The 24,015-nt window shown below is 39.7% G+C and overlaps 1 protein-coding gene across 11 annotated transcripts in view; it reads right to left on the reverse strand.

Moving 5' to 3' along the window:
• Positions 1 to 1,175: 1,175 nt before the first annotated feature.
• CPEB3 (cytoplasmic polyadenylation element binding protein 3) overlaps positions 1,176 to 24,015 on the reverse strand; it is a 166,751-nt gene continuing 143,911 nt past the window's right edge. For all 11 annotated transcript variants that reach the window (XM_039546391.1, XM_039546388.1, XM_039546392.1 and 8 more), the window contains 3 exons: positions 21,797 to 21,911; positions 11,083 to 11,264; positions 1,176 to 1,644 (listed from right to left, as the gene is read on the reverse strand). In XM_039546391.1, the coding sequence (XP_039402325.1) occupies positions 1,417 to 1,644; positions 11,083 to 11,264; positions 21,797 to 21,911 (525 nt within the window). In that variant the 3' untranslated portion in view covers positions 1,176 to 1,416. The remainder of the gene's footprint in view (positions 1,645 to 11,082; positions 11,265 to 21,796; positions 21,912 to 24,015) is intronic.

Here is a 24,015-nt window from a genome sequence, read left to right on the forward strand (position 1 = left end):
TTCTTAAAAATGTGCCTAGTTTCTCAGCTTGACAGTCTATCTAAATGATAGTGTATGTAAGCTAGTATGAGCTCTTTGGTTCTCTGGACAAGGTCTGCAGCTACATAAATGGTGCAAGCATTAGGAGAGAGATTGTAAATAAGAGCTCATGTTTTTGTTTATATGCCTATTATAAACGGTCAAAAATGTGTTAATGTTGGATATGAGGCTTTAACAGTTAAGTTTGATCACAGTACTAGACATAATCACTTTACTATATAAAATAAATTGCACAATATATAACAGAGCACCGCAAAGTACTTCATCTACCATCCACAAATTTGTTTTAAGGATATCCTACATCTACTTTTTATATTTGCTGTAATATAGGTCATTCTGTAATGGGCTGATCCTAATTTCAGAAGCATTACATTTACGGAGGCATGCCTTCCTCCAGTCAGTAATCATTTTTTCCTTTACTCAGTATTTTGTAGCTTACATAGATTCTTAATTTGTGCATTGTGGGCAGCTTTTATATTAGACATATATAAAATTTATTGCATGCAGCAACCTGATTAAGTAAACATGCAGTCAAAAATATTGACCTTCCTTGGAAGCTTTCTGTATGCTATACTGATCTCCTTTCAGCAGCCACCACTCTATTTTTAATCACATATTCATTTTTTTTTAAATTGATACCCTAGCCTGAATAGAGTATTATGGTATTAGTGATACCATTTTAATAGCAGCAAAAGCTATTGCAGCATACATTTACATAACACTAAGACCTAAAAAACAAAACAAAAAACCCTCAGCAAAACAGAGAAAAAAAAATCTGATCCAGCTTATGAGGTATCATCCTTACAAGTCAAAATGGAGAGCAACTAAAGGCTTATTTTCTTTAAGGGTTATTCCTACCTCTAAATGACCCAAACTAATGATTGCTGAATTTCTGTTTAAGTTTTTGCTACATCTGCCACCTATTTGTGAGTATTACCTTTGGTAAGTCATCTGCTAGGGGCAAGTCTAAGTTTCTGAAAATAAGTGCATGCTCCAGTTCAAAAATAAAAATAATAATTATAATAAAAAATCTTCATCACATACACATCAACCCAGTGGTGGCTGATGAGAATGGCAGTCTACGTAATGTCACTAGTGACAAGTCTTATGTAGGAAATTAAGGTACCAAGCAGATGTTTGTGTGAATCAAAGTGCAAAATCAGTACAGTTACACTCTGCCGGTTTGTATTATACTGGACACTGAGTTCAGTAATGTGACTGTAAATAATAATAATAGTAATAAAAAGACCCATATCTTCATTAAAGTCGAGGACAAATGCACAGATTTCCAGAATACTAAGCCCTGAGGCAGCGTTCTCTTCTTTTCCCCTCGATTTTATCTACTCCAGTACTTGCTGCTGGGTTTAAGCATAGGGTTCAGCTCCAGCGGAATGGAACGTGGCGTGGCCGGTCACCTCCCTCCTTCACCAGTGGTTTGTGGAACTCTCGCCCAGCACGAGAGTGTATGCTTGCCCAGCAGTATTCACAGTAATACTGCAAACAGGTAACATTGGCACAGAAGAATGGAGCAAATTTTCCACCACAGCGAGTGCCCTGGCATTCATCACACATCTGATCATCCAACACATATGGCTTCACTTCCACCTGTAATGGGAAAAGAAAAATTACTATAGGAAAGGCAAATGCTTTACATAGTTCATTCAAATGCTGGTTAAAGGAACAGTATTTTGATTTATCCTTTTGAGATCCCATTAATGCCTTTCAAGTTATGCTCGTTGAACCTCCAAAGGTTTTGTGGTTGAGATGCTTATTAAAACCCACTTTGGTGAAAATTTGGCAGGAAATCTCATGAAGAAATTTGCTTTGATAGCTTTCCATAATTCCTGCTTTCAACTAAGATGGAAATGTGTGAAACTAGTGTCTCTCTCTCTCAGAATTTCTGCTTCTGGGTGCAAAAGCATCCAGGTGTGTGGATGCACATCAGAGTTAAGGAGCAGGAAAAAGTTAACTTCTATTGTTGAACCACAGCTGTTTGAGTAAATTCTTGTACCAAATGGAAAGCAGGGATGATTAGACAAGTACAATTACCATAAAACAGAACACCAACAATAAAAGTTTAAATGCATTATCACAATTTGTACAATGTTTGGAAGAGTCACTATCTCAACTATTAACTCTAGAAATTTTCAAAAAATGGAAGTCTGAATGCACCCATGGTACTGTAGGTCCCGAAGGATGCCATGCTAACTGGTCCCAGTTTGCCATATACTTTAATAATCTCTGTGACCAAAAGGAATCAGGGACACTCTTGAGCAACAAAAGAATTAAAGGTGCAAGGCAGAAAGATATTTATTTCTCTATTATTTTGTAGGGTGCAAATGGGCTTTAACAGTTGACATCAGCTGAGGGCCTTGAGCAGACTATCCTCTTGTAGAGGGTATAGGAGGTGGCTGCTGGTAGGGTACTCTTAGTGAGAGAGCCAGAGCTTGAATTTGATGACCTTTTGGTTACATTGCAAAGCCCATCAGTTTTCATACAGTTTCTAGAGAAGGTGGGATTGGGGATTTGTGGAAGTTTTTAGTTTGGGATGTTCTTGTACATTAATTTGTGGATATTGGTTTAATTATGGGAGGTGTTGAGAATAGAGGTTTTTGAGTTATTTCAATTGTTGGATTGTAATCTACTGGAGAGGAACATGTGTGCTAATATTCTGCATGTGCTCCCAGAGCTGTGGATGGGCACATTTTAAAGAAATCTAACTACCTAAACCAACTGATAGAGATCTAGAAATGGCTATACAATATGCAGCCTATAGTGGTCCCACTCAAGCCTTTAATTCTGGCAGAAGCTCAATATTGCTGGACGCTATCACAAAAGCAGCACATGTAACCAGGACAGATAGTGTTGCCAACTGTCTAATCCCACAAACCCAACCACCCTTGCCCTGCCACGCCCCTTCTCTGAGGCCCCACCCCCTCTCACTCCATCACTCACTCTCCCCCACCCTCACTCACTTTCACTGGACTGGGGTAGGGGTACAGGAGGAGGCTAAGGGTGTGGGCTCTGGGAGGGAATTTGGGTGCAGGAGAGAGCTCAGGGCTGGGGCAGAGGGGTGGTGTGCAGGATGGGGTTCAGGCTCTTGGAGGGAGTTAGGGTGTGGGAGCAGGTTCGGACCTGGGGCAGGGGTGCAGGATGGGATGCAGGCTCCAGCCAGGCAGCACTTACCTCGGACGACTCCCAGAAGCGACTGGCTCCTAGGCTCAGGAGTGGCAAAGCGGCTCTGCACGCTGCCCCTGTCTGCAGGCACCACCCTCACAGCTCCCATTGGCTGCGGTTCCTGACCAATGCGACCTGCGGAGGCAGCGTTTGGGGCGGAGGCAGCACGCAGGAGCCAGATATGCCAGCCACTTCTGGCAGCCATGTGGAGTCAGGGCAGACAAGGAGCCTGCCTTAGCCCCACTGAGCTGCTGGCTGGACTTTTAGCGGCCTATTAAAATCTCCCGGATTGGTTTAAATAGCAACCGGGAGATTGATTCCAATTCCAGGAGACTCCTGGCCAATCCGGATGATTGACAACCCTAAAGGCAGATTCTAACTGTTCCTAACAGCTTCTCTGTGTTCAGTGTTTTGCAAGATATTGGTTCTCTCTCGTGCTGACCCCTGCTGCCCATCTTACTCATGGCAGTGCAGCATAAACCGCATCTACATTATGATCTAGCAGTTGTGGCATTTCAGTACATAGGAATCCCTTCCCAGCTGCCTAGGTACATACCATGTAAGCATGGTAAAAGAAGCAGAGGGTGGAGGTGGAAGGAAGAGTGAAAAATAGAAACAAAACCACCAACAAAAGCCAACCACACAGTAATGAGGGTAATATATTCCCCCTGTTCTATATAAGAACATATAGATTATTAGATCTTGTTTTTGAAAGTGACTTTCATGAGAACATTTAAGTGAGAAAACAATATAGTTTCTGTGTTAAAGAAATATTATCCTTTACAGGCAAAGGATACAAACAATTCATGGATCTATTTCTGCATTAGTGGGAAGATTCTGTTTTTACTTTATGACCAAATATTACATTTCACACAGTTTGAGATAAGTTATAAAAGCTTTGCTATTAAGAAAGTGACCATTTCAAAGCTGCATATACCCTAAATATTTTCCTGCTGATGGGTAACCTTGGATTATAGCCACAGTTATTACACGTTACCATCAAGCTATTTACCTTGGGATTTAGCAATATATTTTGATCAAGAATTGGGGTGGAAAAGGAAGATTTCTCTTAGCTCTGGTGAGTGCCAAAGTGGTTTAGCATACTGTCCTCTAATTTTGAATTTCATCATCATAGTATTCCCTGTATATATTTGCATGATTACTTTGATATAGCTTTGCTTTAAAAGGTTATTTTTTTAGTACCAAAAAGCCCTTTGGATTTATCTTAAATATGAACTCGTATATACTCGATCATAAGCTGGTTCATTTATAAACTGACACCCCGCCCCTCCAAGATGGATAAGTAAAATCCCCCTCCCTCCAGAAAAAGCTCTCTCTATACACACACAAGGCACTAAAATCCAGCTCATTTCGAGAACTCCTACTTTTTGAAGTTTATTTTCAAATGTGTAGCTACAATCATATCCTTTACAACAGACCACATTTATTGCACTAACAAGATTTTCCTTCAATTCCAGTGACCTAGAAAAACTCAATTTGGATCAAGAAGCAAACTAAACTACTGGACAATTTAAAAAGTAGCTTCACATCTTAAATGTTAACTTGGCATCATTGCTAAAAATACCATTAGAATTATTGTCATTTTCCTCAGCCTTGCTATGCCCTATTTTCCCTCACAAAGCACTAAAGTAATATGTTTAAGTTAAATCTACAATGACTCAATGTCAAAGTAATTATATTCTGAGCCTAACATTTATACAGTGCATTTATGACAAAGGAGCATGAGTCAGATTTAACACTGAATTTTCCTTTCATTTGCAGACTAGAAGCTTTATATTTTATTCTTACTATTGAACTTCAAAAGTTTACCTCCATGGTTACAATTTTAAAAACCTAAGTCAGAAATTATGCAGTATAGTTGTAGCTCTGTTGGTTCCAGGACATTAGAGACACAAAGCGGGTGAGGTAATATCTTTTATTGGACCAATTTCTATTGGTGAGAGAGACAAGCTTTCAAGCTTACACAGAGCTCTGCTTCAGCTCCTTCTTCTTGAGCTCTGTGTAAGCTCAAAAGCTTGTTTTTCTCACCAACAGAAGTTGGTCCAATAAAAGATATTACCTCCCCACCTTGTCTTTAAGTCAGAAATTGAAATTTAAGCTTTTCAGATATTAGCTCTGTCAAGTTACACAGTACAGTAGAACCTCAAAGTTATGAACACCAGAGTTACAAACTGACCCATCAACCACACACCTCATTTGGAACCAGAAGTGAGAGTGAGAGTGAGAGAGAGAGAGAGAGAGAGAGAGACAGTACAGTACAGTGTTAAACATAAACTAATAAAAAGTAAAGGGAAAGCAGCATTTTTCTGCTACATCGTAAAACTTCAAAGCTGTATTAAGTCAATGTTCACTTGTAAACTTTTGAAAGAACAACCATAATGTTTTGTTCAGAGTTATGAACAACCTCCATTCCCGAGGTGTTTGTAACTCTGAGATTCTACAGTATAGTATAAATTTCAAATTATTATAGCACTAGTGTTTAATACCTTATATCTGCCAAAAAGTCTACAATTGCTTGTTCAACTAAACATACTGCAGCTCAAGAGCAACACATTCTGAAGTCAGGAATTTTAATTTTTCATTTTATTTTATTTTTTTAAGTGTATAGATGTTGACGCCAAAGCAGGAATTAGTACTTTGACAAGTATTTAAAAACCCAAAACATAAAACCACAAAACCCATTTATTTGAGAGAGTCAATTTCAACTTTTGAGGTTCACCCACTTTAGGATCTTATCATAAGCGGCACAGTTCATTAAGTAGCTTTCAGTAACCCTGGAAAATAAACCCAGGCTTCGACTGCTTCTCACTGAGAAGGTAATCACCTTGATTTGAGTATCAAATATGAACAAAAGACAGCATAGGTATTTTTGTGGTGGATTACTATGCCCTGGAAATTACACAGTAGGATTTTCTACACTGTGTACTCATTTTGTAAACTCCTATAGATTCACATATTCAAGAAGTCAAGACACCTGTCAGATGCATTAAAAAAGAAACACAGCTCTTGTGGATGTATAGGTTCTCATTTTTTGTGGTTAGATAAGTTTCACCGGACAACTAAGCATTTTCAACTAAATTCATCTGCCTTATGAAAAAGAAAAATAAGGCAACTGTGCTGGAATAAACATGCAAGCCTTTTCTTCATTTCTAATCAGTTCGATCCATGATGTAGACTGGAGTTTGAGGTTAAGTTAGAAAGATTTTTGTTTAAATCAATTCTGATAACATTATTTTGGGATAATACTACCCATATATCTTTGGTATAATTTATTTATACATTGGGCAGAAGTCTACTAGGCATTTGAAAGAACAAATAAAAACACATGGTCCCGGTCACTAAGAGGTTATAATTCAGTTATAAAGGCACAAGAGAGTTTAACATGTAATATAAATGAGGGGAAAGGGAGGACAATTATTACAGTAATAAATTCATATGGTTACTCAAGTATGTCTGTACACACCTAAATGGCTCTGTTACATTAACAGGAAGCTTATTTTTGTCAAACATATAGTAAGTTATGGGTTGGTTTTGTTTTTTGGGATGGATGAGCGTAAACCACTGGGATGACAGAAAGTGGGCGATAAGGAACAAAGTCATGGTGAGGAGTGCTGGGTTACAATAGGCACAGACAAGGTGAGAGAAAGGGGTAGAAAATGTATGTTTTTCACTGTTTAATATATTTGTTTGCTGAAGTTATGCAGGTTCATCATTTAAGAAATGACTAGGGAAAAAAAGAATATCTTCCCCATTAGGCCACTATGTGCATGTCTCAGAAATAACCAGAGAGAAATGCAGACCTAAATTCTGATGCATGTACACATTCAAACAGTGACACCCCTACAGCCTCTATATTGATGTGAAATTACTAAGGGTACGGCCACACTTGCAGCTGTACAGCGCTGCCGCGGGAGCGCTCCCACGGCAGCGCTTTGAAGTGTGAGTGTGGTCGCGGCGCCAGCGCTGCGAGAGAGCTCTCCCAGCGCTGCAGGTACTCCACCTCCCCGTGGGGATTAGCTTACAGCGCTGAGAGCCGCGCTCCCAGCGCTGGGGCACTGTTTACACTGGCGCTTTACAGCGCTGTAACTTGCTGCACTCAGGGGTGTGTTTTTTCACACCCCTGAGCGAGAAAGTTGCAGTGCTGTAAAGCGCCAGTGTAGCCAAGGCCTAAATTGCATCAGCAGATGCAAATGTTCTGTTTATATTTTATGAGTACATGTCCAAATGCTGTAAGTGAAAGCCGGAGCATTTGTTCTCTTCTGGGACAAATGGTACCATAAACATGCTTACTTATAACAAATATGGAAATGAAATCAAACTTCAATCACGTCAAAGTTTCTGTCGTCTCACATTTCTTTGAAAGAAGAAACAAGAGATTTAATTTTAAGAACAAGGGTGACTGAAAGACTGCCCTGTCTGCCCGTATCCATCTGTTGTGTCTTGTCTTCTACTTAGGGCTTGTCTACGTGAACACTTTTTGTGTTCACGGCAAGCTAAGGATTTGAATCTATCCTGGACTAGTGTGCTGCATACGGTCTGTGTGGACCTTGCTGAGGTGCATTAACAGTTTGTTAGAATGCTTTGATCTAGCACAGTTTCAAAGATCAAAGCACACTAACAAACTGTTAATGCACCTCAGCAAGGTCCAAAGAGACACTTAGCTTGTAGCATGCTAGTGCTGGATAGATTCACACCCCAGTGTGCGAATGTTGGTGTAGACAGGTCCTTAGATTGTAACCTCTTTGGGGAGGGACTGTCTTTTTGTCCTGTTTGAACAGCACCTAGCACAATGAAGCCTTGGTCCATGACTAGGGCTCCTAGGCACTACCGTTATTAACAACTATTAATAATAAATTATTTTGATAACGTGACTGATCTCCCAGTAATGTCCTCTGAGTCCTATTTGCAAACCTTAATAAATCAGCCATGCACTCAAGGGCTGAATTCAAGACTAATTTAATAGGAAATCGGGGGAAAAAGGTAACAATTTCTTCTCTATTTTTTGATGGCATATGCTTCTACAGTGTCATTTAGAAAGTAGGATATTTTTTAATAGTTTTAAATATATTAAGATAGAGCAGGGGTAGGCAACCTATGGCACGAGCTGATTTTCAGCAGCACTCACACTGCCCGGGTCCTGGCCACCAGTCCAGTGGGCTCTGCATTTTAATTTAATTTTAAATGAAGCTTCTTAAACATTTTTAAAACCTTCTTTACTTTACATACAACAATTGTTTAGTTATATATTATAGACTTATAGAAAGAGACTTTCTAAAAACGTTAAAATGTATTACTGGCACACCAAACCTTAAATTAGAGTGAATAAATGAAGACTCGGCACATCACTTTACCCCTGAAATAGAGCTAAACAAGTACAAGCTACATATGTTTTTTCTTATAAATAATTTTGTTCTAGCTGCATAGTTGTCATTCTCAGACAACTTTATGAATCAGGAAAAATAAGACTGCAATAGCTATGCTTAAATATGTCAGCTTTCAGGTATGAAAGTAAAATATTCAAGAAATATTAAATATTAAGTTAAACAGGAGATAAAGTTATGCAAAGGCAACTTAGTAATTCAAAGAAGCGTAAATTTTACTCTGATTTATCTTGAGTAATTAATTTTATTCTTTGAAGTAAAGTTATCTTAGTGAATTACATTGCACTACTATCTGGAATAGCTATAACTTTTCTTGTTGTTGAGAAGTTAGATTGTACTAGTAGTACTTCCTGTAACAAGTTGGTGCAGAGTGCCATCCTACATGTCAGACTCACTACTGCTAGTGTTAGGAACTTTGTGTAAAACAATACTCTATGCACTTTGGTTTTCTTTTATTGTTCTTGGTGCCTCTCTGATCAGAGGTCAAAATAGAAAAAAAATTTGAGGTAATCTCCCAAACTCCATCTACATCTGCCCACTCATTACCAGAATGAGATGCCACCCATAGTAAGTTGTGCAAATCTTCATAATATGATATCATCTCTTCTTCCCTGCATGCTTTGGTCAGTAGTATACAATTTTAATTATCATGTATGAGTTATGCAATAATAATTAAGGAATTTGAATATCATTACTAGGTTTTAGAGCTAACATTTAAAGGTTGTGAACAGGGGCAGTCTGTATCTTCTCTCAAGCACTATTATTTCAGGCTATCTGCAGAATTAGGGATAACTGTATTTGGTTCACCTTCCAAAAAAAAAAAAAAAAAAAAAAAAAAGGAGGGGTGGGAACTGAACAGTATTTTCACAATTATGCAAGGTAGAGGCAATATTTAAACAGAAGCTCAGATTCTGGAGCAGCCAACAGGGAGAAGTATTGGCTTGTGGAACTGATGTGAGCTGGCCCCATTTGGCAGCTGTATCTTTAAGTTTAATAAATAATAATAATAATAATAATAATAATAATAATGTGTTTTAAATAGGTGTTATTAATTAGCGATGGGAAAAACCTCAAAGGATTCCAAAACTTGGTTACAAATCAGAAGTTTAAAATCTGATCTGAACCACTTTGGTCTGTGACTTTTGACATAAAAGTCTTTCTGGTAAGATTTCCTGTATTCCCCAATTAGAAATACTATGGAAATGGTCTAAATCGGTATGTCTACCACTTGTTGTGGCTGAAACCTGGAAATGTAGAGGCACATGGGGAAAAAAAAAAACAGTGATTTTTTTCCCCTCTTCCCCTTCCCTAACCGCAACTTCAGTTCAAGTTTTGAGAAAAGATGGGGACAGGTGATTTTAGTTTTCTAAATATGCACACACATCAGCTTGACACCTCAATGTGTGAACCAGCTCAGACTAAAAAGAAAAACAACCCACCCTATCTTTGATGATTATATGCATCAGCAGCATACATTGCATTTTGTTAAATTATTATGAATGTCCTAGGTCCTCAAAAACATGTGCCTAATTTGCACACACTAGGATTGCACATAGCTATACCTAGCTGGCCTTTTGCATATGCAGCTGCAGTAATGCTCCATAGTTACACACACAGTTTAGTTTCTGAAAATCTGTCCTCAGATGTCTTGAGATGATGCAAAGAAATTGTTCCATTTAAATAAGGAATTTCAGAAGTAAGGTTTTGCTTCTCAAAACTAACATTCTATATTGGACATGAAGTCTGAAGGTCCAGAAAAATTATTTGTCTCCTGGGAAATAAGTAATAATTTCATGCAAGTCTGAACTTCGAAGACAGCAACGGAAAAGAAACTTACTAATTCACTATGTGGCTTTTCCCTGTCATTTGTGACTTAGTATTTCATATGAATGTAACAACAATAATTTGCATTTCTATCACTTCCTTTCAAAGATCTCATAGTGCTTTGCTAACAGGTAAGTAAGCCTCAAGACACTTTTGAGCTCAGTGACACCTATGACCATGGGTCTGTCTCTTGACTTTTGGAATTCCCAGACCCAGTCATATTTTGGGATTTTAACAGTATTTCCTAGCTCTCTACTAACACCAGGGAAGCCACTTGCTCTATCCCAGCCACTGACCAAGAACGCTAACTGTTCCTCCAAGAAAATAGAACATCCATCTGAAGAGAAATTCTACCAGGCTTCACCTTCAAAAAGGTAAACAAAACAACAAAAACAAACCAAAATGTATCCCCAACTATTTCCCACTTTTGACATGGAAGTTTCTTAAGCTAGATATTTAGGCCTATCATCTTCATCATGCTTTGGCTCCTCAAGTAAGCTTTTAAAGAATTACCAGATATGAGACAAGAATACAGCCTACAATATCCTCCCACACAATTTAAAAAAATAAAAGATTTTTTTTTAAGCTCCTGTACAATATCATCAACAGCAACCATTCCATTCTGTGTTGTTTTACTTACCCGTTTATCAATGTCATTATGTTGGAGCTGGACAAAGCGAGCACTAATAGCAGCAATATAGCTCTGCTGATTGGAGAAAGCCACTCTGCCAGCACCTTTTGGGTACTTCAATTCTGGGTCCGTATCAATGCCAGCATAGCAGACACCTCCATATAAACGGTCCATAATCATTGCCAGTTCAACTGTGAGAAAACAATTATTAAATGTTGTAGATTCAATATTGCTAAAGGTTTTAAGCATGGGCTTGCAGCTTTAAAAATAGACTATTTACCCTAATTCCAGTACTTTAGGAAAATTGTAAAGGGACCTGAAAGTTGGATTGGTCAAAGGATCCCAGTACCCATCTGAAATATACTGAAAGTGCAAAGATAAATTGGTGAAGGTGCTAAGGAAAAGATTTCCTGGGATTCTGTTACATACCCCAAGCAGAGTGTTTTGTCACTTACATATTACATTTGATTCCAAAAAGTGCATTAGTGCAATGTTGAGGTTAAACAGTTATAAATCACACTGTCAGAAAAATATAGATTTCTCCTGCTCCCCCCAACAGTGGTTAACTCGGCCCTACTGCATCATGTATATTGATGGTATATGTTTACTGACAAAAATAGTAATATACTAAGCTATACATTAATGAGAATAATAGAAATAAAAATACACCATACATGCATAATGGAGACAAATAAGTTATCTGTAGAACCTCAGATTTTGCATTTCCTGACTTGTTAGTTTAATCACTTGGTCTCAGAGATGCATTTATTTCCTTGGGTTGTTTTTTTTTTAAACTGTTGGAGTTGTTCTTGCACATATTACATGCTCTAACTATCTAGGTACACTTGGCTATATGCACAGTCAAATAAGTGCATCTGTCCTGAACCGGGCACTTTACAGCTTTTCATTCCACATGTCAGTATGTAAAGTTCAGAAATTCTTAATTTTGTTAAATGAAATCTAATTTCCACACTCCCCAGACCTGAGAAATCACGCTTTAATTAAAGGCTAAGACTGTGCCACATTTCACACATTGACCATTTCTGCTCTAGCTAAATTAGGGCCTGATTTGCTGAAGTCAATGGAAATACTCCCATATTTTTTCCAAACTTAAGTGGGTTTTGGGTCAGATTCTTAAAAAATATGTTTGGTTTTTTTTCTAGTGAGGAAAGTATTTTTTCAGTCTTTCAACTGAAACAGCTAAACATCCCCTCCCCCAACCCTTCAAACTTTCAGCAGAAAATTCATCTTTGGGTAGAAACCAAAGATGGAAAATTTGATCCCAAAAGATTAATTATTCAGAAAAGCACATAAGAACAAGGGTTGCAATGGAACCTGTTTTGCAGCCTTACCTGCCACAATGTATTCTTGCTTGTGAATAAGTTATGGTTTATATAACATATACATTATGTAAGTTATATATACGCATATATATACATATATCCCCCTCCCCCCAAACAGGAGGGATTTTTAGAAGGCATTGAACCCTGTCAGAACTTTTCCAAACTGTCAGATATTCTAGTATCACCACCCAAGTTGTTTTAAATTAATAAAACTCCCCACAAATGAATGACAAACAGAAATGGCAAATATCTATTCTAAACAAGGAAACTGCCACAATAAAATTTTGGAATATATGATCCTCAGAGGACAGCTGCTCAGGAACGGAAGAAACCAATATACAGCATAATGAAACAACCAAAACAGTAACTCAAAGAATAACCCCACCCACTAAGCTTCTAGTTCAATTTCTTTCTGCCATTCAAATTATGACACGTCATCTTTAGAGCATGATCATATTTCTCAAGTCATACTGCCCACTATCTTCTATTCCCTATATACCATACATATTCACAGACAAACTTATTCTACACCAGCATCACAAAAATCCCTTAACTCAGAGCATTTTCAAACAGGGGCAGGGGGGTTAATTAATGGCAAGCTAAGTGGTTTCTCTTTAAAAAATTAAATGTGATGTATTGCATCAGGTTCATTGTGTCATTTAGTTGCCTTGTCACACCACATGTACTGAATGTATATGTTGTAGTTAAGCTTTACCACTATCTTTGGCTTTGAATACAAAGATAAACCAAGTTTAGTTACCCAAGCAAAACAGTGTTTCTATACTGCAAATATATTTAGACATCTGGTTTTACAGACCTGTCATCTCCTATATTGATCATACTTTGGTAGCTACTCTCTCTTGTTGTCTTTCCAGAGATATCCTGTAACAATCATTTAGAAGGATCTGGCAAAGCAGGGACTTTTAAATATACTTAAAGCAATAAATCCTGTACCAAAGAGAAGAAGGTTTTGAGTATCTTCTCTTGCTATATTCTTTTATTACTGGTTGAGATGAATGCTTTAGGATTACAATCCATGTATGCCATATTGATACTGTACAAGAGTATACCTTAAGCTTCTGTTCGAAAGGTCACTAAATTTTTTCCCAGACATCTGATTTTCCAAAATTCATTTTTCTTGTCCCAATATTTGCAGAAATATAATCCTAGTACTATAATTGTAACAGAAAAACATCAGTGGGGAAAACATGCTTAACTTCTTAGGCTTTGGTACAATTAAGACTATGCTTTAGAAAGAGAAGACCGCAAAAATGATTGAAAAGGAAAGCATGGAATGAGATTTATAAAAAATGGAATGGAAACATGCATGGCGTATCATTAGGGATAATTTAAAATAAAAAATGTATAAGTAAGAGAAAACATGTAGATTCTCCAGATGATGGTGCTTTCAGATTCCCCCAAAGCAGTAATTTCTTAAGGGTTTTTTTTGTAAATCTAGCAGCAGAAGCATAGAGTTCTTTTAAGTCTTCATCTTGTCTTATGACAACCTCTTAACTTGACAGCTCAGAAGCTAATCCAGGTTACATAGGTCATCTAGAAAAACTGGAATTTAAAATGATCTAAAACAGTGTAATTTTTTTTTTTACATAAAGCCCATCTTTTACAAAACAAAAAAACCTCTCTCCTTCTCAAGGGTACTTTAGTGCAATGATGGTAAGCCACCAAAAGTAGACTAGTTTATTGGCACCATGCAAAATCTTCAGAGATTTTAAAGCCGGATGGGACCTTTGTGATAATGTAATCTGATCCTCTGCACATCACAGACCCTCACCCACCCATTCCTGTAATATACCCATAACCTCTGGCTGAGTTACTGAAGTCCTCAGAGCATAATTCAAAGACTTCAACTCTGTGCCTAAGGAGGAGTTTCAAGAAAGTCTTAGACAGTTTCTAGACAGAGAAATTCAGGCAAAGAACCAATTTTACTAGTGATAATGTTCAACTTCAAGAAAGTGTTACATTACAGCTGACAAACATTTCTTTGAGAATTAACTTCTACACATTCAGATCAAAATACCATTTGCAATAATGCCATTTGGTGACTCGCAATAACGTTCTGTAGACTGAGGACCCTCTATGCTATGAGAACTTATAACAGCATAGCTATAGAGCCATAGCTATGCTGGCATAACCCTGTAGCATAAATGCAGCCTACAGCGATGAAGAGGGTTTTTCTTTTGCTGTAGGAATATCAGTTCCCCAAGCAACAGTAGACTAAGTAGCTGGGATGGAAGCATTCTTTTCCTGAACAATTCAGTCCTGCAGCCCCCTTCTGGCGGGTTCCAAACCATGACACCCCAGTACGGGCAAAATGCTGCATACACTGGATTGTCCTTACTCCTCATAACCCACACAACAAACATAAGCACCTCTATTTCACGCACTTGGCAGGCTCCAGCACTGCAACCACAAAATGCCACTTTTCCAGCAAGTTCTAATGATCCCCTCAAGCTCCTCTCCCAGCCCCATCCTACAGCAGGGTCCAGCAGTGCCCTCCAGCTTCCTCCCAGTCTCCGGGGAAAGCTGCTGTGCTGGGAGCAAGAAGGGGGCTGCCTGCCAGGATCCTCTCTGCCCTCCTATCTCAGTTAATGAGGATCTGGGTCACAGTCACAGAGTTTAAGGCCAGAAGGGGTCACATCATCTAGTCTGACATTCTGTATATCACAGGCCACCAACACCACCTAGCACCTGCACACTAAACCCAGCAACCAAAATTGGACCAAGCAGAAGTAGCCAGAGCAGAAGCTGCAGGTGGTTGAAGATGAATTTCTGAGCCGCCTCTTGCTGTTCATAAGATCACAATACTTGTGATAATTTCATAAGTGTTGGTGCCTCCATACATACACATCAATATTTGCATGGAAATATACTACATAGTCACCGGTAAGTGCAAATTTAAAAAACTGGATGGTTTGAATATTTAGCATGCAATCACCCCCACTAAACTTAATATGATTAATGTGTACAGCTTTCAGAATTGGGTCCTTATAATAAATATCTAGTTGAAACTAGTTTAGAGTTTATGATTTAGTGAGTTTGTAAAAAGGACGTTGTCAGATTAAAAAATTTATTATTTAAAACCAATTTCCTAATATATGTACAAACATTAACTTTCAGCTCTGCTTGGGAAAAAATAGCCAATTTAAGTTTGTTTGTAGAGATTTTCTAGCCAGTTCCATGTTCAGATTCTCATGCATTAACTCACTGCAGCAGTGTTCAAGTTTGAAAACATCGTAGGGCAATATTTTAATTCCAAACAATTCATTAAAACTTGTACAATATTAATAGTAAGTTTTGAGCAACCCTTTAGAATATCATATATTTTATTTAACCAGACCTATCTTTTGGGCCCAGTGGGATTTAACAGTCTCTACAAAGCATTTGCTGACAGGGGCTACATTTGTTTGTACAATACCTAACACAATGGGGTCCTGGTCTAGGACTAGGGCTTCCAGGCACTATAAAAATACAAATATAATAATAGTAAATAATAAACTGAAAAACTTTAAAGGGACACTATCTAATTGGCCCTCAAACTTAGGTTTTTTTAAACATTAAAATTATAAGAGTGTATTTTTAAAAAATATACATTGATTTTGTATAGATATGAAACATTCCACTTAATATTTGTTACATACAGGGACGGTTCTAGTACCTCTGGCACCTTCTACAGACTCACTTGATTCAGACCCCTTTTACAATCAGTTGCTGCTCTTTCCCACTCTTAAGATAGCACATAGCTATTTTATTTTATAATATATAAAACATCTACTAGTTAGGACAGGTTGACTGGGATGGGGGGGAGGCAGTACAGAACAGGCTGGTTAGGAAACGATGGAAAAGAGACAGACCAACAGACTGAGGTTTAGGGTCAGGATTGAGCAAATCTAGGTTCTTAGTAGAACTTGGAGGTGGACGTGATCTTCTGTGGCGGAACAAAGAACAAGCCTTCACAAAACCAGCTCTATGGCTCCATGTAGGGGCACTAAAGGTTATTCTGCCTGCCCGAGTTGGCTATGCCAATTCAAGCGTTGCTGTGTTGTGCTAGTGCACAAGAACCTTGAAAGTGAAACTAGAATCTCAGAAGATTAGAGTTGGAAGAGACCTCAGGAAGTCATCTAGTCCAATATCCTGCTCAAAGCAGGACCAACCTCAACTAAATCATCCCAGCCAGGGCTTTATCAAGCCGGGCCTTAAAAACCTCTAAGGAAGGAGATTCCACCACCTCCCTAGGTAACCCTTTCCTGTGCTTCACCACCCTCCCAGTGAAATAGTTTTTCCTAATATCCAACCTAGACCTCCCCTCACTGCAATTTGAGACCATTGCTCCTTGTTGTGTCATCTGCCACCACTGAGAACTGCCTAGCTCCATCCTCTTTGGAACCCATGTTAAGGTAGTTGAAGGCTGCTGTCAAAGCCCCCCTCACTCTTCTTTTCTGCAGGCTAACTATAAGCCCAGTTCCCTCAGCCTCTCCTCACAAGTCATGTGCCCCAGCCCCCTAATCATATTAATTGCCCAGGGCCGCCCAGAGGATTCAGGGAGCCTGGGGCAAAGCAATTTTGGGGGCCCCTTCCATAAAAAAAATGGAAATACTATACAATACTATATTCTCGTGGGGGCCCCTGCGGGGCCCGGCGCAAATTGCCCCACTTTTGCCCCCCCCCACAGGTGGCCCTGGGAAAAATAAACCTTCTGCATCTCAGCACAAACCCAGTTTTGAGAAAACTTCTTTACAAGGTATCACTGGTTCTCAGCATCAGCTAGTGCTAAAAGGCACTAAAGCTCATTAAAAGGGTTGGACAAATATTTTCCGTCAAAACTTTTTCTGGATCAAAAATTAGGGGTTTTTAAAAAGCAGAAAAAAAATCATGAACAATGTCTGCTTTCCTTCAAAATTTGTTGTGGTTTTTTTAATTGAAAAGCTGAAATTAGTCTGCCAAAACCTGAATATGGTTTGGGGTTTCAGAAGTGTGTGGCCAAATATTTGCTGCTTGCTGTGTTTGATTGTTGAAAGAAACAATAAAAAAATTCTGCTTAAAAAAAAAAAATCAAAAAAACTTTTGAACCACCTCATTTTGTGACCAAACGCCTGAGCCCATCCAGTCAGAGATTTTTCCAGGTTTCTGATAATCTGCTGGCTTCCTTGACTCATATCTGTCTCCATAACTTTGGGTTCATTTAGGTTAGCACATAAGAACAGCCATACTGGGTCAAACCAAAGGTCCATCCAGCCCAGTATTCTGTCTACCGACAATGGCCAATGCCAAGTGCCCCAGAGGCAGTAAACCCAACAGGTAATGATCAAGTGATCACTCTCCTGCCATCCATCTCCACCCTCTGACAAACAGAGGCTAGGGACACTATTCCTTACCCATCCTGGCTAACAGCCATTAATGGACTTAACTTCCATACATTTATCTGTTTCCTAGAGACTGGCTCCATGGGGTCCCTCACAAACTGGATACAGTTACTGTGGGTTTGTCTTTAGTATAGCTTATGTACATACTCCACGAACTGAGCATTTCTGCTTGTTCCAGAATCTGGGATGAGCCTATGTTGTGAAAACTGAAATGCTCAAAATAGCACATGCATGTGTATGGACACAGGGTGCTAAAATTAAATTAACCCAGGGGTTCTCAAACTGGGGGTCAGGACCCCTCAGGGGGTCACAAGGTTATTACTGCAGGTCGTGAGCTGTCAGCCTCCACCTCAAACCCCGCTCTGCCTCCAGCATTTATAATAGTGTTAAATATATTAAAAAGTGTTTTTAATTTATAAGGCGGGGGGGGGTCGCACTCAGAGGTTTGCTATGTGAAAGGGGTCACCAGTATAAAAGTTTGAGAACCACTGAATTAACCCCTCTGGAGCCTCAGGGAATGCAGGGGCGGGGGGGTCTCCCTTGGTAGGGTTGGGAAGGATATTGCTCTTCTCATGTGATCCCTCCCCCAGTGGCTAATTTTAAATGAAGCTACCCTCCCCTGACATGAATCTCCCTATGGCACTGAAATTAAATATAGACTATAACTTGGCATTTGAGAAGTGAAAGGGATGGTAGCCCTAATGGAAAAGCTAACAGCTTGGCTCTTCTGCAAGCCTCAAACTGCTGAATGAGCTTTAGGGTAGGGAAGGCTGTGCCTCCCAAACAGCCTGGCCCTGCCCCCATCCGACCCCCACCCACTTCCTGCCTCCCAACTGCCCCCCTCAGAATCCCCGACCCATTCTGCTCCTTGTCCCCTCACCGTCCCCCAGACACCCCCCCAACCACCACCCCGGGACCCCACCCCGCTCCCTGTCCCCTGACTGTCCCAACCCCTATCCACCCCCCCGCTGAGTCCTGACAGACCCCCAGAACGCCCACGATCCAGCCACCCCATTCCCTGTCCCCTGACTGCCCCCCACAATCTCTGCCCCCTCCCTGTGCCCTGACTGTCCCTGGGACTCCCTGCCCCTTAGCCAACCCCCTTGGCCCCTTACCCCCTGGCTCCCTCCGGCCCTAGAGCCTCAGCCCATCCAGCGGCATCCCCCGACAGAGGCAGCATGGCTCCGGCGGGGCCTGAGCCCCGCCCCGCTCAGAGCCGCGTGGTAAGGGGGCGGGGCTCCACTCAGCCCAGAGCTCACAGCCTCACCCCCCTACTACGCGGCTCTGAGTGGGGCGGGGCTCAGGGGCCCCGCCAGAGCCACGCTGACGCTGTCCGGGATGCTGCTGGATGCGCTGAGGCTCCGGGTGAGAGGCAGAGATGGGGTCGGGTGGGGCCGGGGAGGGAGCCTCAGCCATTCTCGTGGGGGCCCCTGCGGAGCCCGGGGCCTGGGGCAAATTGCCCCACTTGCCCCCCCCTCTGGACGGCCCTGTCATTGCCCTCCGCTGGACTCTCTCTAATTTGTCCACATGCTTTCTGTAATGAGGGGCCCAAAACTGGACACAATACTCCAGATGTGGCCTCGCCAGTGCCAATCACTTCCCTCGATCTATTGGCAATGCTCCTACTAATGCAGCCCAATATGCCATTAGCCTTCTTGGCAACAAGGGCACACTGCTGACTCATATCCAGCCTCTTGTCCACTGTAATCCCCAGGTCCTTTTCTGCAGAACTGCTGCTTAGCCAGTCAGTCCCCAGCCTGTAGCGGTGCATGGGATTCTTCCTGCCTAAGTGCAGAACTCTGTATTTGTCCTTGCTGAACCTCAACAGATTTCTTTTGGCCCAATTCTCCAATTTGTCTAGGTCACTCTGGACCCTATCCCTGCTCTCCAGTGTATCTACCTCTCCCCCCAGCTTAGTGCCATCCGTAAACCTGCTGAGGCTGCAATCCATCCCATCATCCAGATCACTAATAAAGATGTTGAACAAAACCAGCCCCAGGAACGACCCCTGGGGCACTCCGCTTGATACCGGCTGTCAACTAGATGTCTAGCCGTTGATCACTATCCGTTGAGCCAGACGATCTAGCCAGTTTTCTATCCACCTTTTAGTTCATTCATCCAATTCATATTTTTTTTTATCTTGCTGGCAAGAATACTGTGGCAGACCATATCAAAAGCTCTATTAAAGTCAAGGTATATCATGTCCACCGCTTTCCCCATATCCACAGAGCCTGTTATCTCATCATAGAAGGCAATCAAGTTGGTCAGATATGACTTGCCCTTGGTTAACCCATGTTGACTGTTCCTGATCACCTTCCTCTCCTCCAAGCGCTTCAAAATGGATTCCTTGAGGACCTGCTCCATGATTTTCCTGGGGACTGAGGTGAGGGTGACTGGTCTGTAGTTCCCTGGATTCTCCTTCTTCCCTTTTTAAAAGGCAGGCACTATAGTTGCCTTTTCCCAATCATCTGGGACCTCCCCGGACCACTACAAGTTTTCAAAGGCCAATGGCCTTGCAATAACATCGGCCATCTCCCGCAGCACCCTCGGATGCATTGCATCTAACTCCATGGACTTGGGCATGTCCAGCTTTTCTAAATAGTCCTTAACCTGTTATTTCACCACTGAGGGCTGCTCATCTCCTCCCCATGCTGTGCTGCAGACTGGGAGCTGACCTTGTCTGTGAAGGGCGAGGCAAAAAAAGCATTAAGTACTTCAGCTTTTTCCACATCACCTGTCACTAGGTTGCCTCCCCCATTCAGTAAGGGTACCACACTTTCTCTGACCACCTTCTTATTGCTAACATACCTTTAGAAACCCTTCTTGTTACCCTTCACGTCCCTTGCTAGCTGCAACTTCAACTGTGTTTTGCCCTTCCTGATTACACCAGACTAGTTATTTTTATTTTCCAGGCTGAACTGCAAAAAGTAAATAACTAAATTTGTGTTCTAATTCTAGTAACTACTACAAATTGTGTGTGTGGGGGGGGGGGTATTCATAACACAAGTATGGAAATGTGTTTAATTACATTACTTTTAGTCTGATACAAAAGTATCACTAAGGGATAACTGTATATGCCAACAGTATATGCCATATGTCCTATGTTTTTAATGTAAAAAACCAGAAACAAACCACAAATTAGAAATTAGAGTAATTCTATCAAACAAAATAGACTCCAACTCCATGCAGGTGGACAGCGAAATAATAGCATAATGTAGTAACTAGTAAGTTCTCAGATTCTTTAATAAAATATGAAAAGTCATCTTTTAGGTAGTGAATTCATAAACTGGCAGTAGGAATTCAGTCCAAAATAAGCAACCATGATATTGGTCACAGTAAAGAGGTACTGTCAATGTGAAAGGAACCCACAAGATTCAGAAAAAAAGATTTGCTGTATTGCTTTCCAATGTTCTAAACTAAATTTCTAAAACTAATCTTAGAAGCTTGCAAATTAATATATCAATACCAAAAAATGGGTTGTCTTGCTTTGGAAAAATTCTAAATTTACTGTTCAAAGGCATTTTTCAAATATGAACTACAATTCACAACAGGCCTGGGGAAAAAATCTAGACAAAAGCAGTTAGGCCCATTTTTTTTTAATGACCTCATTAGAACTGGTCTGGTTTTCAGAGCTGTTGAGCAACCACACCTCCAATTTAAGTCAGTGGGAGCTTAAAGTAAGTACTTAACTGAATTGGTCACCTTAAATAAAGCAGCCCCCAAATTCAAGGACAATATGAAAATTTGAGCCTTAAAGTTTTACTTAATTTCTAGTACTAAACAATTGATTCATTGTCTTAACTAGTAGTTAATTTCAAAGGTCAGAAGTTCTCAGAAGTTATATTCTTACGGTTAAGGACAGAAGAAACTGATATGCTTAGAAAGTAAACCTCAAATTCTTCAAAAAATCTCTGAAACAGATGGAATGTCATTGTCTCAGAATCTGAAACCAGTACTGATAGTATGGTCTAGCCTAACTTTTCTTCTATTTCAACTCACCAGCTCGGAGGGGACGTGGAACTCCCCCTACAAAGATAGTTTTTCTTGGGTCCAACGGCTGAGAACCATCCATTACAAAATCACTGTCACTTAGGTTCCAAGGTCGAATTTGCACCTGAAAGAAAGATGTCAACTTTGTCTTCACTTCATTGCTAACTTACCCTACACAAAATAATAAGAATTAAGAATCAGCTGCTAAACATTTACATATGTAAAATCTGATTAGAATATATATAAATACACACACATTCACATTCTTTTTTAAAGATAAAATAGTAAAATGATAGAATGTGAAAGTAAAAATGATGCAAGTATATCATTTATCTATGTAGGTATTCAGAAAGTACAGTTTACAGTGTTTACTTGATAAATGGACAATACGTTTATCACCTCTAGAGGCCAGACTTGAGTTAAATTTCCTCGTGCAAATGCATCTACCCCATTCTCTCTCTAATCTGCTTCCTCCTCCAGCCTCCTTTATTAGGAATATGGAATATATAAAAGGACATTCAGAGCGTTATCATTTATACTGTGAATTTAAGGATGCTGGTTGAACATTCAGCTTTCTTCTAGCCACATATAATTTTAAAAGTTGAAAAAGAGGGAAGAGGAAATGGAATTAATTCCTTTGTTTAAAATAAGAGGATTGCAGAAATGTAAGTGCACTTGTTCAGTTTAGTTAAGCAGCCACCCAGATAGTGGACTGTTAGACAGAAAGTCTTCAGATTGTACAGAACTAAGAATTCTGCTCAAAAGCCATTCTGCTCAAAAGCCTGCTCACCACTACAACCCCTGAATAAGTGAAATGTGTAAGCATCATTTGGATTTGCCATTACATTGCAATTTTCATTCACCCATGCAAGGTCTAATCTTCTAATTCAAAAAGGCACCCATGAGCCTTTTATATGAATTTCGTTAAGGACTAATCTGGAAGGACTATGCATATATAGCTTAACTTTAACATATATAATAATAATTACAATTATATAAAGAATAAGGACCTAATCTGCAAGAAATTAAGCACATATATTATTTACATGAGTAGCCCCAATGATTAAATATTTACAGGATTGCAACCCAAGCTCCTCAGTATGTCCAATTAAAAAAAAAGGGAATGGGAGATAAATAGTTATGCACATGATTACAGACGTAAACAGGTGGTAAATGATTGACATTACCCTTTGCAGAAGAAAGTTAGGCCCAGGCTACATGTTTAGAGAAATACTTTACATTAGTGGCCTAAACGGACGTTGTCATTCCTGTAAATTAATAAAGTAGCAACTATCTTAACAACACAACCACACATGCAGTTTTAGTCCCTCTTTATGTAAACCTGTCCACTTAAAAGACTGGTAGTACAGAAGAAGAGCTCTATTTCCAGGATTGAACACAGTGCCAGCAATTCCAGAGAGTTTCTTGTAATGTCCCATTGGCAGTTATAAACAGGATGGACCCTTTGTATAATTTAACAAGATTAAGTAGGTATTCTAGCTCAATCCTGAGTAATATGAGCCAGTTGTGCTGAAGTGGAAATTGTATCATGTACATAATGCACCACTATATGCAAGCAACTGAAGCGGTTATCCACCAGCTCATTTCTGACTGCAGACAACATAAAAATGCTTGGTTTTTACATATCAAAAGCCAGGGTTACATCTACAATGCCACTTTACTTTCTAAATAATTTAAAAACATTATCTTAGTAACTAGGTCTTTTCCAATAGTTCATTTTTAACAGATTCAGTAGTAATAGGGATAATTGTTCATCCTTGATTATAGGGAGTCTTTATGGAAGTATATGGAAGTGATTTAGAATAAAAAAGGGGGGAAAATACTAAAAGCTATCAGACATTCAACCAGCAATACATTTTGAGGGATGTTAACTAGAAAAAATATATTTAATTTTCTATACCAATGAATATCTGCCTGAATATATGTTTATTTAAAAAACCCTTTAGAAGAATCCAGTTAAAATCTGATTAGCTCTAGCAAAATGACTCAGCAAGAATATACATGTTTTCCTTCTTTCTGGTATTATCCTACTCCTCATTTGTCCATCAGAAGTGCATAACTATATGCTTTTCACTGGTTTTAATAAACCTTCTTTTATAAACCAAATCTGGGTCAAAGCAGACTTGCTACAGTAAGTGAAAGGCATGAAAGATTATAAATTGCTTAGCTAGCAAATGCAGAATTGAAAGCAATGAAGTACTGGCAAG

Source organism: Mauremys reevesii, linkage group 7 (genome assembly GCF_016161935.1).
Source record: "Mauremys reevesii isolate NIE-2019 linkage group 7, ASM1616193v1, whole genome shotgun sequence".
Lineage (NCBI taxonomy): Eukaryota > Metazoa > Chordata > Testudines > Geoemydidae > Mauremys > Mauremys reevesii.